Source organism: Aedes aegypti, chromosome 3, assembly GCF_002204515.2.
Source record: "Aedes aegypti strain LVP_AGWG chromosome 3, AaegL5.0 Primary Assembly, whole genome shotgun sequence".
Taxonomy (NCBI): Eukaryota; Metazoa; Arthropoda; class Insecta; order Diptera; family Culicidae; genus Aedes; species Aedes aegypti.
Window position 1 is genome coordinate 205,848,415 of NC_035109.1, and position 20,477 is coordinate 205,868,891.

Genomic DNA, 20,477 nt, shown 5'->3' on the forward strand with positions numbered 1-20,477 from the left:
ATTTTCTTCAGGAAACCCATGAGCACTACAACGCTTTTCTTGGCAGTTGTAACTAAAGAAGATCTTTTAATGTTGTCTACAGAAGTTATCTTAACACTTCAGTCGTCGCGTTGTTGTATTTCGTACAACAGTGGTGAAAAACCTCGCTTATCGTGCACAACATCAGTGTGGTGGTTCTGACGGTGGCAAACCGCGCGACGACTGAAAGGGTTAAAAAAATTATTCTACGATTGTTAAAGAAATTCATTTGGGGTTTTTTACAGAAAGATCTACAAGAATTCCTATGCCAGTTTTTCCAGTTATCCTTTCAGTAATAATATGGATTTCTTGAAGCATTCATCTACATTTTCCCTAGGAATTGCTCCCAAAATTCCTCATGGGATTATCCTTGGAATTATCTGAGGACTTATCATCAAATCTCTTCTAGGAATTCCTCTTCAAATTTTACCTGGGATTCTTCATGAAGCACCTTCAGAAATTTCTCTAAATATTCCTCCAACATTTCATGCGAAATTACTCCTGGAGTTCTTCCATACAATTCCTCGTTTATTTTTACAAGTAAAATCTTGGTGTCGTTTACAAATGTTTATTTGAGGTTCCACACTTCAGTTAATACTATAGTCAATATTCTAGTAATCCCAATCATCTTAGCGATTCACTTATGAAATCCTTCGAGACTTCCTCAAGAGTTCAAAAGTTCTTTCAGAGAACTTTGTAGGAGTTTATCAAGGTTTATTTTCAAACAAAATCAAATTTCAGCATATGTTACTTTGTGATTTCCTTTCAACATATCTTCCGGATTTTTGAAAAATTAACCCGATAATTTCAGAAAAAAATCCTTGATCTCTTTCTAGAGATATTGCTGAAAACATTCTTTGGAGACATCTTTGGGAAATTTCTCTATAATTTCTAAAATAATTCTTGAAGGAATTTTAGCAGAATTTTTTTTTCTCTGGTTGAAATCTGCACGATCATTTTGAAGCAAATTCTAGAAAATACCTGGAGAAAACAATAGTTGAAATCTCAAAGTTAATGTTGATGAAAGTTTTGAGAAAATGATGGTAAAATCATTGGATAACAAACTTGGGCACTTATGATTTTCTTGAAAAAAATCTGAAATAATCTTTTTAGGAATTTATGATAGAATCTCTGAGGCAACTTCTATGGTTACCCTTAGAAATTTGTACGTTGAATTTTTGAAGATGCAAACCGAAATCCTTAGGAAGGCCGTGAAAATCACAAAATGAACTCCTGAAGAAATCATTGAAGTTTATTTGATAATTTATTTTAAGCAAACCTTGCAAACAAACAAACAAGCAAACAAATTTATCGATCTTTAAATCATTTCTTTCATCAAGAATCTCAGAATCAATCCAGACTCAAAAACACAAAATTGAGGAAATGTCTAATCATTCTTAGAATACCTAATTGGGTCCTAAAATTTTTAATGAAATCTTGTTTTTATTTAATAACACAAAAGAGCATGTTACTGTAACGCCTTTAGCAATGTTTCCCGCTCAAATAAGGACTATATCATGTTTAAACTTTAATTTAAAAATTTGGTCCAAGAATGAAACTTGACACTTTTGATCATGTTTGACGTTCGCTTAGTCGTCAAAAACACCACAGGGCTTTCAGTTTTAACACTGGGGTTGTTCCTATCTGACATTTCGGAAGGGACACGGAAAACAAAATATACCCAAAAATTTGAGTTTAAGCCAAGGGGTGTGACAAAATCTAAAGAAACATAAAAAAATGGTTTTCGGGCTCAAACCTACAGAGAACATTAAAAAATTGAGTAAACATGTGTTTTTGGCCTAAACTTAAGCGTTTAGCACTAAAATTGGGACAGGGCTTTAGGACCCTATTGAAGCTGTTATGAGTCATTGTTTTCCAGCTAATATTTCCACTTCCAATTTAATTCACTGGAAGTCCTCTTGATAATTATCAGTAAACTAATGTGTTTCTGAATATGAATTTTGAAACAAGAACTGTAGTTTTTTTTTTCTCATCAGTAAACCAAAGCGAATGTTTTAAATTTTCATATTTACAACACTCCATGTCAGCAGGAATTGTCATCATAAACATTTATGACACAGTTTTTATTGAAATAATGGAAATTAATCATGAGTAGTTTTTGATCCGTTGAATCTGTTGCATGCTCTTCCGAGGGCGAGCGACGGAATCCGGATCAATTGTATTCGGTTCGCGTTTTGCGGCAAAAAAAACAGTGGGGGTTGTGTACAAGACACGACCGCATGACGTTAACTACGCCATGTGATTTGCTGCATTTGAATTTAAGTCAATTGTCATATTTGCAACCTTCCTTTAGTTATAATTCAGAATGTAACGGTTTGTGACTTTAAGAACAGTGAGAAGGTCTCCGTTCGGAAAAAAACAAAGTGTGCGAGTGAAAGAAGGATCGACGTGTCAGTAGTTTTTGATCCGTTGAATCTGTTGCATGCTCTTTCGAGGGCGAGTGACGGAATCCGGATCGTATCCGGTTCGCATAGTAACCGTACTATCGGTATCGAACATCCGTGTATATGCTCACGTATTCATTTAAAATTGTATCTTTATCGTTTACCAAAACAAATCCTTTCCATATCCAAACTCCTAGTGTTTTCTTGTGGAAGTACAGAGGACTCCTCGGCTCCCATAAAGCAAGTAACACGTCAACATTTCCCTCCCATCCCCAAATTGACCTGCATTCGGGCGCAGCCGGAGCCGGTATTGTTTGTTATAATAATGAGAGCACCAGTACTTACACATTGAAGATGCTACTGATCCTGAGTAGCATCTGTTGGTTCCCTGTACAGCTGTTCTTGCAATAACGGAGTAGCAACTGCGGGCGGTCAATGATGCTCATGCTCATGCTCAAATAATGGAAATTAATTCTTTTTGTGTTCTGAACCCGATTACCATTTGTTCTACAAGTGTATCTGTTTTGAAACATCACAATGCTTACCACATCATTTGATTATTTTGATAATTATTTCTTAAAACTAGATTGATCAATTGTAGAATAATCAGAAACTATCCTTGAACGTCTTGACGAATAACAGTTTGTGATTTGGGATCAATTGTGAATTTACCCCGCTACAAGCAGCATGATTTTTTTTTATCAAATAAGATTATTCAATTATTCAGCTCCTCCCCCTTATTTTTTTTTCCTGCGGTTCAAAAGGAAATACCCATGCGACGCAGGTAACTTCTATTTCACCTCTTTATCAACGGAAAATCCCAACAGAAAATTACCTACTTCTAATAACATGTCTCCTATGGGTTACAGCTGAAGCAGTCTAAGTTGGGGTAAAATTCACTAATAAAATTTTCATAGGATAACGTTTATCTAGTGGATTGAAATCAGTGCTATTAAATGTCGAAATTTTGAAAAAAAAATAAAAAATTGTAATGCTTGTAGCATCCCCCTCCCCCCCGCCATGCGAAATATAGTATCAGCAAGTTTTGCCAACCGATAATAGTTCGAAAAGGTCACCGGGGAAAATATTTCCCGATGACTTTATCCATGGGGAAGGATGATATTAGCAATATTCAATTGTCAAAGTCACGTGATATTCGCGATATTTAACAGCACTGATTCATATTTTTGATTTAATAATAAAACAAATTAAACGCTCGTTCTTTGAATGTTAAAGAGGACGAGTTGTTTAATTTTCTAACAGTAGTAACATACATATAGCAGTTATTACTGAAACTTATTTTAAACCAGTATCCAAACTCAAAAAAGATGATAGGCGTATTGATAGGCCGCATGAATCAGTCTTAGGCACATCAAACTTTTTTTTCGTAAAACATCAAAATTTTTTTCGTAAAACATCAATTTTTTTTCGTAATTTGGAAACAGAGTTTTTAAAGCTTTGGGTGTTTCTGTTGCAACAAGTGATATTTACAGAGGGGGCCGGATACTATTCTTGGCACTTTTGATTCACTTCGTCAGTGGGTTTTTTTTGAAAGCACTGAGCTCATATTTTGCCACATTATGCGTCGTGTTGAAGTGCTTTTTGTTGCAAAGTTTCAGACAATTCGGTCGAGAAAAACCACCCATGCCAAAGTAAATTTTGGAAGTGCTAAAGTAGCTCTGCACCCTATACAGAACTTTATTTGATGAGTGCTCTTCAGGATATTTCTCAAATCAATTCAACAAATTATTACTAACTGATTACTCATAGCCCTACTTGTTTTTACTCTTCTAAAACCCTTCTACGATTGATTTGGTCTTAACCGACTCTAGTCACCTTTGTAGGTTACTCCATGCTGATGTTGATTCTGATCATGTCCCTGTTACATTATACCTAAATGTAAAGTAAAATTCGAATCCGTGATTACAGGCGATGATTTTGACTCATCTTGAAAACGCGAGTAGAATGCAATTTAATTGCATTCGAGATCCTGCTTTGAAAGTTATATGGCAGTTTCTGCAGAAAGAAATTAAAAAAAGGCAAACTCAATTAAGCAACAACTTTTTTGCAAATGACATTTTTCAATTAGGGCGGAAAAATCAAAAATTTGGAAAATAAACCTCAGAAGCCAATTCCTTCATTGAAAGAGGAATACAAATTATAGCTAACTGATTGAGAAAAAGCTCAAAAACTTGCTATGCACTTTGAAAGCGCGCAAAATTTCAATTTTGGATCCTTTATTTATTTTTTGTTTCGAAATGGATTCATCAACTTTTGATAAAAATTTGATTCATTACAACAAATATAAAGACTATTCTACTGGTCTTGCCCTTCTAGATATAGAAAAAGCATTCGGCAGTGTTTGGCATGGAGGCTCTATTGTAAAATTGAAAAAACTTTAATTATCCAACATACATTGCATAGCAAAATCCAAAGTTGTCTGTTAAATCGTACACTTCAGGTTAATTATCAGAAATCCAGGTCTGAAAGACTTCCTGTAAGAGCTGGTGTTCCCCACGGCAGCATTTTGGGACCAATATTATACAATATTTTCACATCTGAATTACTTGAGTCAGCTCAGGGATGTCAAAAATCTAACGCCAGATCAGCTGCACTTACACAAGGAACCAACCGAATGACTGCTTGGGACTAACAGACACCCTCAGTGTATAAGTGCTGTTGATCTTCTATTTTTAGGCAACAATGGTGCCTGTCACTTCAGAATGCAGACCAATGTGGGGAAGGGGAAGGAAATGATGTTGCACTCATACTGGCCCACTGTAGACCGTGGAGTCCGACAGCATCTACAACAGTTAATGCGGGAGTGTATGGATTAGGGGAAAGGCATGACAGAGAGGTTTGCTTTTGCGGTTAGCAGACTGTCTATGTATCAGGCGTAAGGAAAGGCGTGCTATAATGATGGAGGAATGGGAGCGTTAGGTAAACGATTTCTTGTCCGTCTCTAGTTCTAGCGTTTGCTACGAACGAATAGTTTGAGTATGATAGATTGAGAATAGAATTTAGAAGCAACTACAAAGTGCGAGGAAAGGGATGGGCCTGGGATTGAACCCATGACCTTCTGCTTATGAAGCAGAAGCGGTTGCCATTAGACCACCAACCCCATCTTATAATATTCCCACATAAATCAAAAGCCAAATAAACGTTGAAACCTTCCCACGAAGTTCCCAGTAGACACGTTGTCACGATGAGTGTGGTTCCAATTAATTACTCAGATGAAGTTAAGTATCTAGGGCTCATTGCTAGATAAATGTTTAACTTTCAAAATTCACATTGAAGGCATTCAAGCCAAAAGGCCATTTATGAACGGAATAACGAAACTTTTTCTTAAAAACAAGCTTTTGATCCTCAAACAAATTTTCAGGCCAGCTATATTGTATGCTGTACCAATATGTTTACCAAAACTGTTGTAATACCAGGAAGAAAGCTCAGCAGAGGATTCAACATATTTTTTTTTGCAATTTCTCATCGTAATAGGCTGTTTTTCATCACGCCAAACTGTCATGAAACGGCCTTCTTTCCTGCACTGAATTATGCAGTGTGGTAAAAGTCATAACGAAATTGAAACCAGTGCTGTAATGATTCATTACGCAACGCTTTCCCATTACGCAACTGTTTTTCAGAAATTTTAAACAAAAACGCAACATTTTTCAGAAATTTTAAAATACTGGTGAATGCATTCCGATATGATTTCTGATACCCTCAAGTGGTCTTCTACGAGTTTGCAAAAAATGTTGTACGCATCTCGTTGCGGAACACGATTTTTACAGCACTCGTCGTAATTATTCAACTCGGCAAGCCTGGTGCTGTAAAAATCGTCATTCCGCAACTTGTTGAAAATGATTCTGAAGCTTCCTCCCTGGTATAGTACCAATGAGTTACATAGAATATCCAATGTTGAAACATTGGAACAAATGTCAAACAAAATAATTAATAATTTCAGACAAAAATCGTTGCATTCTTCTATTGACACGATTAATGCGTTATATATTTAGGTTAAGTAAATTGAAAGCGTTTTTTCTCTTATAAGCAGGTAAAATCGACTCACCTGTAAAAATCCCAATATGTATACAAAGTTTATATGTATTACAAACAAATAAAACAAAATAAAAGTTTGATCAATTATCCAAAAACATTAAGGATTTTACCTTCATTTTCTACTTACCCATTCAGCGTTAATATTTCTCAATTCTTTCGACATTGAAACACGTTATCTGAATGATATTCATTTACACTTTAGTCATCGTTTGAGTAACAACGATCAATTGTTTCCCCATAGCATGAAAGGAAACACGGTTCAAGATTGATCCATCGTCGGAGCATATTTAAGCTATCAGCCAAAGGTGCCGGAGGTTGTCGGTTATTTCAAAACGCGACTCACCTCGAAAAACATTTACTAAACCTAGCTAGTAAGCGCAGAGGTGAACCATACTAATCTGGCATGCGAAAAAGCCAGCATGGAGGTGGTCGAAAAACTCTGGCAGGCAAGAGCCGCGATTCATCCGCTGTGAATTGGCGCGGTACGATCGTTTTTTGCTACTTAATTTCTATTTTATAGCGATTGTGAGCTTTTTATGTACCTACCTACCTACAATTGCGCGCCAACCTTGAAAGTTGGAATGGATTGAACAAGGGGAACTCGCAGCCAGGTTCCTTTCAGCTGGGCCTTTATTTGCAAGCTTAGGAAGATTGTTTTATATGCACAAAGATGATTCTGTCATACTTTTGAGCGATGTGATACATTTTAATTAGATGCATAAACGTTCTCTTAAGTTCTCATCTTCAAAGTTGTTTGTTTGGATCACCGAAAATCGACCTATTATATATATACAAGAATTAACTGCTACAAATACATTTTTAACCATGATAAAACTCAACTCTCATAAGCCCGGGACGAACCTTAAATTTTTAAATGATCACAATTCGAAGACCAGTAGACAAATGGGAAAAAGTCTCTCACAAACTTCCCAAAAAAATTACTCCAAGATTTTCTTTCGGGATATCTAGAAGAATTCAAATAGAAATTTTTCAAAAGATACCCTTAGAAGTTACAAGGAAGTGTCGGAAGTCAATCATCGATTCTTACATAGATTAAAAAAAAACTCCAGAGATTCTTTTGGGCATTTTTCAGATTTTCTCCTTTTTTCGTTAAAAATGTCTTTAATATTTTGACTGGCTATTTATTCAAACATGTTGTGAGACACTTATCTCATGTTTTATTGGGAATTCTTCAACAGGTTTTTCCAAATACTTCCCAAATAAATCAGCAAAAAAAATCATTTCTCAATGGAGACACTGAAATTAAATGAAAATGAAAGGATGGAAATCATGGAAATATTTCTTAAAGAAATCTTTTAAAGATCTTTTAAACACCTCGGGGTTTATTCTGGACTCTTGAGAAAGTCCTGGATGCATCTCCAGAAAAAAACTAGTAATATAATTATTGAAAAATTTACCGAATGTAAACCTGCAGGATTTTCTAGGTTTCTTCTAGAATATATGAGTATGGACATCGAACATCGTTTAAATTCGGTATCGGTCTCTTCATCTACATTAAACCTTCTTCATCTCAACACGAGGAGCTGCCGAGGCAAAATGAGTGACTTGGTTCAACTGATCGATCAGTTGCGCCACGTGCATGTAGTAGTGTTTAGTGAAACGTGGCTTTATCAGAACGAAATTTGTAATATGATTAACTACGATGTGTATCACTCATGTAGACCAACTAGAGGCGGTGGAGTTTCAATGTTCATTCTTTCGTCATTCAAACATCGCAAGATATACGAACTAGTAGATGATATGAACAATTTTCTGATAATTGAATTGATGGAATATAATTTGAAAGTTTTTGGTGTATATACTCCGGGGAGGAATGTAGATTATTTCCTTCAAAAGTTTGAAGAGACTCTTAGTAATTTCAAAAGAATGGTCGTAATGGGAGATATGAACATTAATCTGTTAGATGATAGTAACCCTATTGTGAATAATTATATATGTAGCCTAAATGCAAACGGTTTTGTTGTATTAAACAAAATGAATAGTGCACATGCCACTAGAACATCGAATACCATATCAACGATCATTGATCATGTAATTACGGATATTCTGGATCGAAAAATGGTTCTGGTAATCAATGACACCGAAGCCCATGTTTCCGATCACAAAACGTTGGTATTTTCAATACAACATAATGTACAATCTAAAAGAAGGATATATGAGAAACATGTAATTCATTATGAAAACATATTACATGAAAATTTTAGGGCTGAATTAGATGAAGTTCAAAATTACGATGAATTTGAAAGCCTCTGCAATCATAAGATAAACACGAACAGATCCATATACACAGTAGTTGATGACAAAAAACCACTGCAACCTTACATTGATAGAAATTTATACGCTGAAATAAGAAAGAAAAACAAATTATTCAAACTTTCGAAAGCGAATCCAAATAATGATGCATTGAAGAGAAACTATCTGTTACTTAGAAATTCCATTAGAAATAAAACAAAATTAGCAAAAACAAGGTACTATAACGCAAAATTTGAAAATTGTGTTGGTGATCCTAAAAAGATGTGGGCCACGATAAATGAAGTAGTTTTCAATAGAACAAGTAGTAAGCAAGATAATCAGATCAATTTAGTAGAAAATGGAAAGAAAATATTGTGTCCAAACGAAAATGCACAAATATTCAATGAATATTTTCTTAGTATAGGCTCTCAAAATACGTCAAATACGAACGCGAATCTCGAGCAGAATGATAATCCGGAATTATTCGATTTTTTACAAGTAACAGGAAGAGATGTTGAACAAACGATAACAAAATTAAACCGCACTGCGGCAGTAGGTAAAGATGGAATATCTGTTAAGTTTCTGAATCGTACAAAAAGTTTTATAACACCTAAATTAACTGATTTGATCAATGATGTAATTGCAACAGGTAGTTTTCCAGATAAGCTGAAGATGTCGAAAGTGATCCCATTGTTCAAATCTGGTGATTGTACCTTAAAAACATGTTTTCGCCCAATATCAATACTTCCAGCCACATCTAAGGTTTTTGAATCAGTTCTAGAAAACCAAATGAGGTCGTATCTGCTTAATAATAATATTATAAATAGAAATCAGTATGGATTCCAAAAAAAGTCAAATACAGTGGCGGCGTCCGCTGATATGATGAATTACATATATCGCGCCAAAGACAGAGGTTTAAAAGTTATTTGTGTATTTTTAGATTTAAGCAAAGCGTTTGATTGTATCTCACACACAAGACTATTAGGCAAAGTTCAAAAGTATGGATTTTCAGAACACGCTGTCAAGCTTCTTAGATCGTATTTGGATAACCGACTGCAATACACTTTCGTCAATAATTGTTATAGCGCCCCAGGAATTGTAAAGTCAGGTATTCCACAAGGGTCAATACTAGGACCCCTTTTGTTTATAATATATGTGAACGATATGTGGAATTTACCCTTAAGAGGACGCTTACAGCTATATGCAGACGACGCCTGCCTTGTATACGAAGCTAGTACAACGGAAGAATTGGAATTGGATATTCAACATGATATGAATCTGTTGTTGAGGTGGTTATCAGAAAACGGTTTAAAGCTAAACGTTGAAAAGTCCTCCTACATAGCACTGAATAACAACTTATCAGTTGATATACAAGTAGACTCCATTTTGCTTAAAAGGACTGATACATCTAGTTTTCTTGGCCTAATATTAGATACTAATTTGTCGTGGAAGGCTCATATTGAAAAAGTAATCAAAAAAGTTACCCCTTATGTTTTTGCCATGAGAAAAGCTAGGAAATTCATCTCGATGGATACACGTTGGAAGCTGTATAATTCATTTATCTTGCCTCACTTTACATACATGAGTTGCTTGTGGGGATGTGCAGCTAGTATATATTTGAAACCCCTAGAAATAATTCAGAACAAAGTAGTTAAAATTATAAGAAATCTACCTATACGCTTTCCTTCAGTCGAGCTTTACAGCGAATCTACTTTGTCTATACGATCACTCTGCAAATATAACATGATGATTCATATTTATAAGGTCCGTAACAATTTGATAAAAACAAATGTCGTACTGTTTAATGTATCAGATGTACACTCACATAATACAAGACAGCAAAATTCGATCTTTGTAAACTGTCCTAGGACCCAATATGGCTGGAAAAATCTTTTTTATCAGGGAATTATAATGTATAACTCGCTGCCAAATGAAATGAAATCTCTTAATCTTAGGTTGTTTAAGCGTAGTTTAAAACAATATTTGTGTAACATGTAATTTATAGTTAGAACAGCCAACTGAATAAGTAGAACCGCTATTAGAGTAGCTGATAACAGTTTGTTATAAACTTTTAGCTACAAATTATATTAATAAATAAAAAAAAAAAAAATATTTATTGGAACTTTAAGAGCCATTACAGGAATAATTACTATAATATTGTGTGACCTTAAATAAGTTATTAAATTGTAGAATCGATGGAGAATTAAAGAGAAATTTATAAGAAATCTCCAGTTCTATTCATTGTAAAGGGAGGATTTCTCGTACGATTTCTCGTATTTGTACAATTTACTGCAACCCTAGGATAAACCTTTGTAAATTTCCTGGAAGCATTCCTGTAGAAATATTTCTCCACATATTATCCTCTGAGATAGTCATAACTGAAGAAATAGGTAAACGAACATTAAAATATGTACTTAAAGTTGATACGATCGTTGATCATCTTGCCGCTCAAAATTAAAAATTCAACGGTAAAGATTCTGGTCTCGGTCGACAGCGCCGTGACATTGGTCTAGACCAAAAACCATAAGACAACTGCTCATGCTGATGAAGGCCTCCAAAGTTCGGTTTCAAGGCGCTCTGTCTCGGCGTACAAAAATGAGCCGATCCGTCACAACGTTAATTGATTTTCAAATGCTTTCTGACGTTCTTCTCTTTGCAGTCAAAATGCCAACTCTACTGGAAGCCTTGGAGGAAAAATACGGTCTCGGAGGTCAGAGAGACAAATTGGACGAAGCACTGGTATCGATATTTGTGCCCAAATTGCCGCCTAGATTGAGGTAAGCCATCATAATGAGTACATACTATTTCCTGCGGAACATTTAACACCGTCACCTACTGAACAATATAAGCATTTTACTTCGTGCCGCATGACCTTACAGTATCACGAAAAAGAACGACAAAATATCGACACAAACCCCAACCCAACGCTGAATTCGAGTGCGAACAAAAAAAAAGTGAAATCATTAGCGGCGACGAGTAAAAAATGTGACCCTTCGACGAGGTTCGGCTTAGATCGTATAATCTATTCTAGCAGAAATACCTACTATAGAGGTCCCCAAGCAAACTGCCACGAACACCAACGCACAGTCAATCTTACACAAGTCGATTTCCTCAGAATGAAAAGGTATCGATGTTTGTTTGACGTTATTGAGCTTTCGGTCAACAGCAGGCCAACAAGGAAGTAGTTGTTTTGCAGCAATTCTGTTTATATTTAGATTCTCACAGCAAACAAAAGCAATGTTGTGACAGTTCTCACAGCAAACAAAGAAAATTTTGTCAACATTGCACTACTACGCAGGCAACTGGATTGGTCTATACAAAGCCGACCAAAGCCAGATCCACTAACACAATTACCCCTTTTCGCGGATCGCATTTCGTGGGCACCAGCTAATGATAGACGGTTTGTTATATCATAGTTTTCGCGTTTTGTTTTGCTCTTAACGTTTCGAGCGCAAAGACCGTACCGTACAATCACGAAAGCCACACAGAGAGCGGTATGCCGTTGAGGTATAAATTAAATGGATTTCAATGTTGAGATAAGACGTTTAAACGCTCAGAGGGGCTTTAAACAATTTTTTTTTTGTTGCTTTCTAAACGGAATTAATGCAATATTGAGTACCGTCATGAGAGATGAGAGAGTGTCAAACTATTATCTGAAATATCTCAGCAAATAACAGCATCATAGGGATCAGCATGAAATAGAACGCTAGAACAACACGGAGAGAAATGAAGCTAGCTTGAAACAATTAAATCTATGGTTGAAATTCAAACTACGATTTTGGTTGATTTAAAACGAATAATTATTTGATTCTAGGTTGCAGTTTAAGTTGAAGCAAACTTTATTTATGGGTGGTTTAAACCCAAGAATATTAGTTGTAAACCAATTTTGGTTGATTCAAACTAAGGACATTGCTGTATTTAAACCATAAACTAGTTTGTTTCCAGCAAAAAAACAGATTGAACAAAATGCTTTATTCTGGAATAATCAAACTGCATTATTAGGTTGAATAAAAACTATTTTTGAGGTATGCATAACCTAATTGTATTGTTGGGCGAATTTCAAGGTTAGAAGTAGTTCAAAACAAACTAATTTATTAGTTTGGCTAAATATTTTTCAGCAGATTATCCGTTCAAATTCGTTTTGCATTGTTTTGTTCAACGCATTGGGGAAATCATTTGTTAGTTTAGGTCAGTAGTTGTAGGCACCATAATGGCGAGTGCAGATTTCAATTCAATTCATACCAAAATGGGTAAGTTGTATTTTTCTTATAATAACAAACTATGACAGGCAGGGGACGCGCCCGCAGGCAGATGATAAAATTAAACAATAAAGCTATTGCTTTAACCTAGAATTTGTTAAATTCAAACTAATCTTTTTAGTTAAAAATAACCAAAATATTTGGTTGGTTCGAGAGCTGTTAAATGCGACAACCATAATTTATTTGTTTCAAAAATTTTTTTTTGTTGAATTCAAGTGTTGAAGAGAACTAAATACAACTTAAAATTTTAGGTTGTTTTAACAAACGCATAATGTTGAATTGAACTAGATACTTGTTTGTGCAAAATTCAACCTAAGATTTTGATTAAATCTAAGTAAAATTTGGTTGAGTTTACCATTATTTTTTCTCCGTGTAGAAATTTCGTCGATCTTCTCATTCAAAACTCCACTCATAAGTTGAAAATAATCAAATAAACAAACTACGTATAAAATATTGATGGTATATTTTATTTGATGATCACAACCAGTGAAAACCTGTATAAATAGCCCAAATTTCATTTGAATTTTTCGACTTATACAATCAAAAGAAGGTAACTTCAAAACGGGCCCTTCGATATTTTTGAAATTAAGCCCAGATATGCAGCATAACTGTAAAAAACGACTGGCGAGCACAGATTTTATGCTGATTTTTTTTATGAGAACGGTCAGGGGAGCACTGTGGTGGGATAACATTGGTCTGTATAAAGTTGAATCAACGTTGGAATATTTTAAATGCGTGAATGGTGCTTCTCTTCCTTATATTCATGAGCTAGCTTAGCTTAGACTGACTACACATATCAATGGTTGCTATTCCGTGATTGACCGAAGTCAGTGAAAATGCACAAAGAATCAACTAGAAGTTCGGCTGGGATTGGCCATAATCTTCTTCAGTGTGCATAATTCAGTGCCTCTATTTAAACATGGTCAATAACGGCGCCGGCCACGTCCTTGCAGTCAGGTGGGATTTGGGGAAGGAATGTTAGTGTATAACCTTTGCTATTTGGAGACCGTGTTTGCCTCTGCATCTCCACAAAGGTTACTGGAGGGATGTTTGTTAATGGGGAGGATCGTTGGGTCACAGGATTCACTTTGATAAGCGATTAGACCATGATAGATAATTATTTGTGAGATATAAACATGCTTATATGTAAATATAACATTTTCATTTGATATGAACAATATCTATGTAGAGCAAAATTATGTCGACACTTGAGGTGACGAACCTTAGGCGGCATCCATTTATTACGTAACGCTAAAATTGGAAATTCTCGACCCCCTCCCCCCCCTCCGTAACGCTTTTTGTATGAAAAATTTCAAATTTTTGTATGAGCCGTAACGCTGTAGCCTACTCCCCCCCTCCCCCTAGAGCGTTACGTAATTTGTGGATGCTGCCTTATAAAGTTTGTTGAATAAAGTAAACCTTTCGCAAGTCTACACTTGTAGTGTCGAACCATTCAAAGTTTTTTAATTACAAAAATAAAGGTAAAAAGAAAAAGGTGCTTTGAAAAAATAAATTAGACATAAATAATTTATGAATCAGATGTTTATGTTTACAGTGACGAACCATTCATAGTTTGTTGAAAAATCATATTTACGTCTCACCGTTGTAACGATTAAAGGTACAGTCATACATATTTTATAGGTTAAAAATAATAGCATGAAACGAGCTCACCAATTGATCCGTCATCCTTGAGTAGTAACAATCCACTATTTTCACTCGTTTGCTCGGCTATATAAAAGCACTCAGAAAAAAAGGCGCGCGACCCGAGAGGGAAAACAACTGACGACTGCTCGGGCTTTCTTGACGCACTGCTCAGGAGCAAGCGTCAACGTCGAAAGATCAAAAAAACTAATCGAACGCGGCACTCTTTTTCTTTACCCGACCGACGCGCGACATGTTTGATCCTGCCCTCATCGCCAGCCCCCGCAGGAGCAAGCGTCAAGGTCGAAGGATCAAAAACAACTAACGGATCACGCCACTTATTCACTTTCACTCGACCGACGCGCCTACTGAATACTATGCAGTATGTATAGAATACAAAGAGCTAAACACGAAACTTACACATCTGCACCACTCTACACGGCACTCAGATGGATTTCACGAAGTTTTCCCTCACAGATTCTTCTCTTCCTTATATTCATGAGTTTATAAAAATTAAGGTTTATGTAAACATTAAGTGTCATTCTTTCGTAAATTTTTCAACTTTTTGAAACAATGAATTTTATGATTATGGATGACCCTACCTAAGATTCATGTCTCACATGAGCAGATACACATTTTGAATAGAACATGAGCTTAATTCTTAAACAGAACACAGTATGCAGCGTGTTTAGAACATGAGCAATAGGCCGTCCCTTATTTTTCAAAAATACGAAATGTTATGTTCGTCATTGGCAAAAAAAAATCAGGTAAAAATTTGAAGTCCGTACGTGGACGCTAAGTGGTCTCCCAACGACCCAAAAGGTATTAGGCGTATATGACCCCATACGCAAAATCGAACTCGCTGTTCTAGTGCACGCAGCATAAGTACGAAAAGCCACCAGTAACAAATTGCCCTGCGCGCGTTTATAATCAGTATAGAAGTTTGTTTTCTTTGGGATGATTCAAATATTACGTAACGCAAAATTTGCCAATTTTAGACCCCTCCCTCCCCTACGTAACAGCTTCTGTATAATTTTTTTGTATGGATCGTAACACTACAGGAGATCCCCTCCCTCCCCCTGTTGCGTTACGTTATATTTGAACGATCCCTATGTAGTTCTCAATTTTATGTTAGCGTGCAGTGTTATGAAGATATCCACAGTATAAAATATTATTATTTGCTATTTCTCATCGTATAGGCTGATTTTCATCACGCCAATCTGTCATGAAACGGCCTACTTTCCTGCACTGAAGTATGCAGTGCGGGAATAGTCATTAGGCAAGTGAAACCAGTGTTGTAATGATTCATTACGCAACGCTTTCTCATTGCGCAACTGTTTTGAGTTGCGTAATAAATTATTACACAACCATTTCTCAGAAATTGTAAAATGATAGTGAATGCATTCCGATATTATTTCTGATACCCTCAAGTGGTTCTTCTACGAATTCTACTCGTTGCAGAACTCGATTTTTACAAAACTCGTCGTAATTATCCTACTCGGCAAGCCTCGTAGGATCAATTTACGACTCGTGCTGTAAAAATCATCATTCTGCAACTTGTTCCGTAAACTACTATTACTTAAAATTCTATGCTGATTATCAATTTGTTACTAGTGGCTTTTCGTACTCATGTTGTGTACACAAGAGCAGCGTACTTGATTTGGCGCATGGGGGTCATCTACACCTAATACCTACACCTAGGGTCGTTGGGGGACCACTTAGCGTCCACGTACGGACTTCAAATTTTTACCTGATTTTTTTCTTGCCAAAACGAGCACTTTACAATGACGAACTTACAACATTTCGCATTTTCGAAAAATAAGGGTCGGCCTAATGACCACGTGGTATATAGACGACCCTTTATCATCAAAAATGGCATCGCCGAAAATGATTCTGTTGTCAAAACTTATCAAAATTGTTCAGTTAGGCAAAATCAAAACAAACCATAAATCATGTAGAATTATCTTTAAAAATTGCCTACTTTTAGGCGTATTCCACGATTTAAGGTGTTTCTAAATTTTAAATAATTCAAATACTAAATGATTTCTACGAGTTTTGCCTTCGTATTTGGCTTCAGGGATCATGATTTGAGTAAATAACGACATTTTCAATACTACCAATCATTGTGTACACGGGTGATCAATGTTACACCATACCAGCAAAAACAAAAAATCGCATGCAACATTTTATTGAGCATAAAAACGAAATACTGTACATAGTCCCGAGCGATGGGTGCCAGTACTTGTTTTAAAATATGAAATTAGCAACATTTACATTTTAAAACGAAATTTTTAATAAATATCTAAAAAACCTGTAAATGTTACCCCGGATTACGGTAGTTCGGAGTAAGATTAATAACGTTTTGGGTAAATGATGACAAAAAAAGAAATTAGGGTCATTTTTACTCGAGCTGACCAAATGATTTACTTTTACATATACCGGTAAATATTTTCAAAATTAATCAATCTAAATGATTCAATTAGAATCGACCCAATTTCAATCACGTATATAGTATCAATAACGTCTCATTAAACATAATTTGGATAAAAATGTATAACAACCTTGTCTTTTTGTGTTTTGTTGAATTGCAGCGTTCCAGAGTTGCTGATTCTCAACGACTGTAACATCGATAAAGCGGGAGAACCAGAAGACTTGCGTCGTAAATGTTGCACCGTAAAAGAGTTGGATCTTGCCCAAAATAAGCTGGAAAATTGGGAAGAAGTATGATATTTTCAGATTTTTCCCACAATCATCTCAATAATACACATTGATATTGTCTCTAGGTTTTCGGAATTTTGTCTCACATGCCCCGCGTTGAATTCGTCAACCTGAGCTTGAACCGATTGGGAGGACCAATTGACATACCTCCACCATGTAAAATGGATCGACTCCGCAGTCTGGTGCTAAACAACACAAAACTAGAGTGGTATGGAGTGGAAACCCTTCTGCGGTTGCTTCCGGTTCTGGAAGAGCTTCATTTGAGCCTTAATGAGTATACACATGTGCTGATTGATACCATCGTGGACGATGGTTATGAAACAGAGACTACTACTGATGAATCATGCTGTGATGATACAACCTGCCAACAATGCCAAGAAGAAGAAGAAGAACAAACCCAATCTAGTCGTGGTCAGAAACGTAGTGCTTCTGAAAGTTCTATGTACAAGAAAACCGAAGCGCATCCTGGTGTCAAGAAACTGCATCTCACCGGTAACCACATCAGTCAATGGAGCGAAATATGCCGAGTTGGACGATTGTTTCCGAATTTGGAAGCCTTGGTGCTAGCGAATTGTCCCATTAGGTGAGGTTGTATACCGTAAAATGCGAGTAATAGATTAATTGCCTGATGAATTATATATAAAGCTTCAATGGGTTTATGATCCACCATTAACGCAATTTTATGAACTTCAATAGGTCACTTTGTCCACCTGACGAGAACAACGAAGAAGAGCAAAGCAGTTCAACGTCTTCCCCGCCAACGAAAACGGAAAGCCATGAGCATTTCAAGTTCGTGTCATAGTTATATTAGCAATCCATCTATGCAAGGTCGTTTGATTCAATTATATTTTTGGTTGTAGGAATTTGACACTGCTGAATTTGAGCAATGCTAAAATCGATTCATGGGACGACATCGATCGATTAGCACGGTTTCCTGTGTTGAAGAACCTCCGCGTGCAGGTAATTATGGTGTCCACAGTAATGATGTGTGAATTTATTAATCATAATCATCGACGTTTCCCAGTGCTGGCCATTGTGGGATAAATGTGATTCGACAGAGCACGAACGACGCCAGCTGTTGATTGCCCGATTGCCCAAGATCAGCATTCTCAACGGAGGGGACGTGATTGGGTCGGTGGAGCGCGAGGACGCGGAGCGATCCTTCATTCGGTATTACCTCGATAAACCGGAAAGTGATCGACCCGATAGGTAAATTAGGGTTTGGAAATTGGTTTATGATTTGATTATTACTGATTTCGATTGTTTTTGTAGATACTTTGAGCTAGTGTCGGTTCATGGCAAGTTGGATCCACTGGTCAACATCGATTTGAGACCCGAGAGACGCGTTAAGATTACATTCACTTACGGAGACTCTAGTGAGGAGCGATCGGTAGATGTGTATAGGTAAATATCAAATCATTGGATCGATTTAAGAACTCTTTTGTTCAGATCATTTTGTACGTGCTATAATAATTTAATGAAAAACTGCAAGAAAACAGATATCGAGTTAATGATGTGATGCAAAAGTAGGTCACCTCATTTTTCATTCCCTTCGTTAGTATCATTTAACACATTATATTCGCACCTTATACTCTGTTGTTCTGTGACCGACGTAAGCTTTTCATGCAAATATTATTGCATGCGAAGTAGATAGGGGAAAGATTGGCAGTTTAATCACCTTAAGGAAAAGTCGATAGAAATTCTGAAAATATTATGGAATCTTCGGATTTTCGCATGATTTCCAACAATTATTAGATCAATACACTAGATCCGTATGGTTTCCATTTTCTTGTAAAGTTCACGAATAAATGAATGATTTTTCAAAAGGGATCATGCACAAATTATGTCACGCTCCGATGGGGGAAGCGGTCAGATAAAAGTTACCAAGCTTAACAAAATTTTCGAAGAGCCCATACAAAAAGTGTGACATGGGGCCTTCGAAAAAGTTGAAATTTTAGCGTGACATAAATTGTGTACCATCCCAAATTTCCCTGGGCTTGGGATTATATTTTCCAGGGAGCGATGAATTTTGATAATTGATCGCTGTTGTTAGTAGTTTTGATTAGATGTTGGGTGAATTTCAAAGCAATGGCAACCTTTTTATTACAAAATTTAGATTTTATCTTCTGACCTAAAAATTCTGGTTAAACTACTGTACTATGCAGTTGCGCTGCACTAGGCTATCACTCATCAAAATTACTTTCACTTCGGGAAAATATAATTTCAAACTGGCGAGAAGATTACGAACTGAGGGTGGGTTAGGAGCACAATCAGACCCTTGATTGTGCAATGTGGGGTAGTAATTGGGAATGCCATTGACGGTTTGTAATCTTCTACGAGGTTTTCGAAAACCAACAGGGCGCGTGCACCGGGTTGCGGATAGGAGCAAAGGGAGATCAATAGCATCTACCTAAAATAATAGAGCAAAAAGCCGTTCCATGATTAGGTAATGTTTAGCGATCTTCTATGGTGTTCTAGTACTATAAAATTCTTCACTCACTGGGAATTTTGGCCTTGACAATATCAATAGTGATAAAAACATAAAATAATACCTAATACTTAATAAGTACAATGTAGCTTCAATGTAGTAATAAATGAAATAAAATCAATTTTCTATACTTGACAAGGTTTTGAAGACAATCAATGAGTGAAAGAACTACCTATTAGAAAAGCCACCTCAGCTAAGGCTATACATATACAAATGTTGGTCATAGGGTCATGGCGAGCATTCGGTATGTATGTCTATGACTGATTCTTATCTAATAGGGGCACTAGAAGACCACGCGGACAATTTCGAAACAAATTATTTTTATACATCGGTCTTACGATCCGAAAGGCTCAGCTATGCTGCAAAGTCATTTTAAAAGCTATTCATCACTACTGTTTAATTGTTTATAATTCTAACAAAACTACATAATTAACTCATTACTAATCACTGTTCCTATATTCTCTTTTTCTCTCCTTCTTATCTGTTGCATGATTATGATCATCACTAATATAATGCATGAGCATGCACAATAAGAATAATTTCAGGATTGAAAGCAGTACATGGATAGAATAGCTTCGAAAAGGGTGCTCAAAATATAATATTTCTGATCAGGGAAGTATTATTATCAAGGGTATGTAA

At 36.1% G+C, this 20,477-nt stretch overlaps 1 protein-coding gene across 3 annotated transcripts in view; it reads left to right on the plus strand.

The window, feature by feature from the left end:
* The window catches only part of LOC5564786 (tubulin-specific chaperone cofactor E-like protein), an 80,122-nt gene that overhangs the window by 32,907 nt on the left and 26,738 nt on the right, over positions 1–20,477 (plus strand). For all 3 annotated transcript variants that reach the window (XM_021851923.1, XM_021851924.1, XM_001649077.2), the window contains exons 2-8: positions 11,392–11,509; positions 17,224–17,353; positions 17,416–17,933; positions 18,047–18,139; positions 18,211–18,310; positions 18,375–18,559; positions 18,623–18,754. In XM_021851923.1, the coding sequence (XP_021707615.1) occupies positions 11,392–11,509; positions 17,224–17,353; positions 17,416–17,933; positions 18,047–18,139; positions 18,211–18,310; positions 18,375–18,559; positions 18,623–18,754 (1,276 nt within the window). The remainder of the gene's footprint in view (positions 1–11,391; positions 11,510–17,223; positions 17,354–17,415; positions 17,934–18,046; positions 18,140–18,210; positions 18,311–18,374; positions 18,560–18,622; positions 18,755–20,477) is intronic.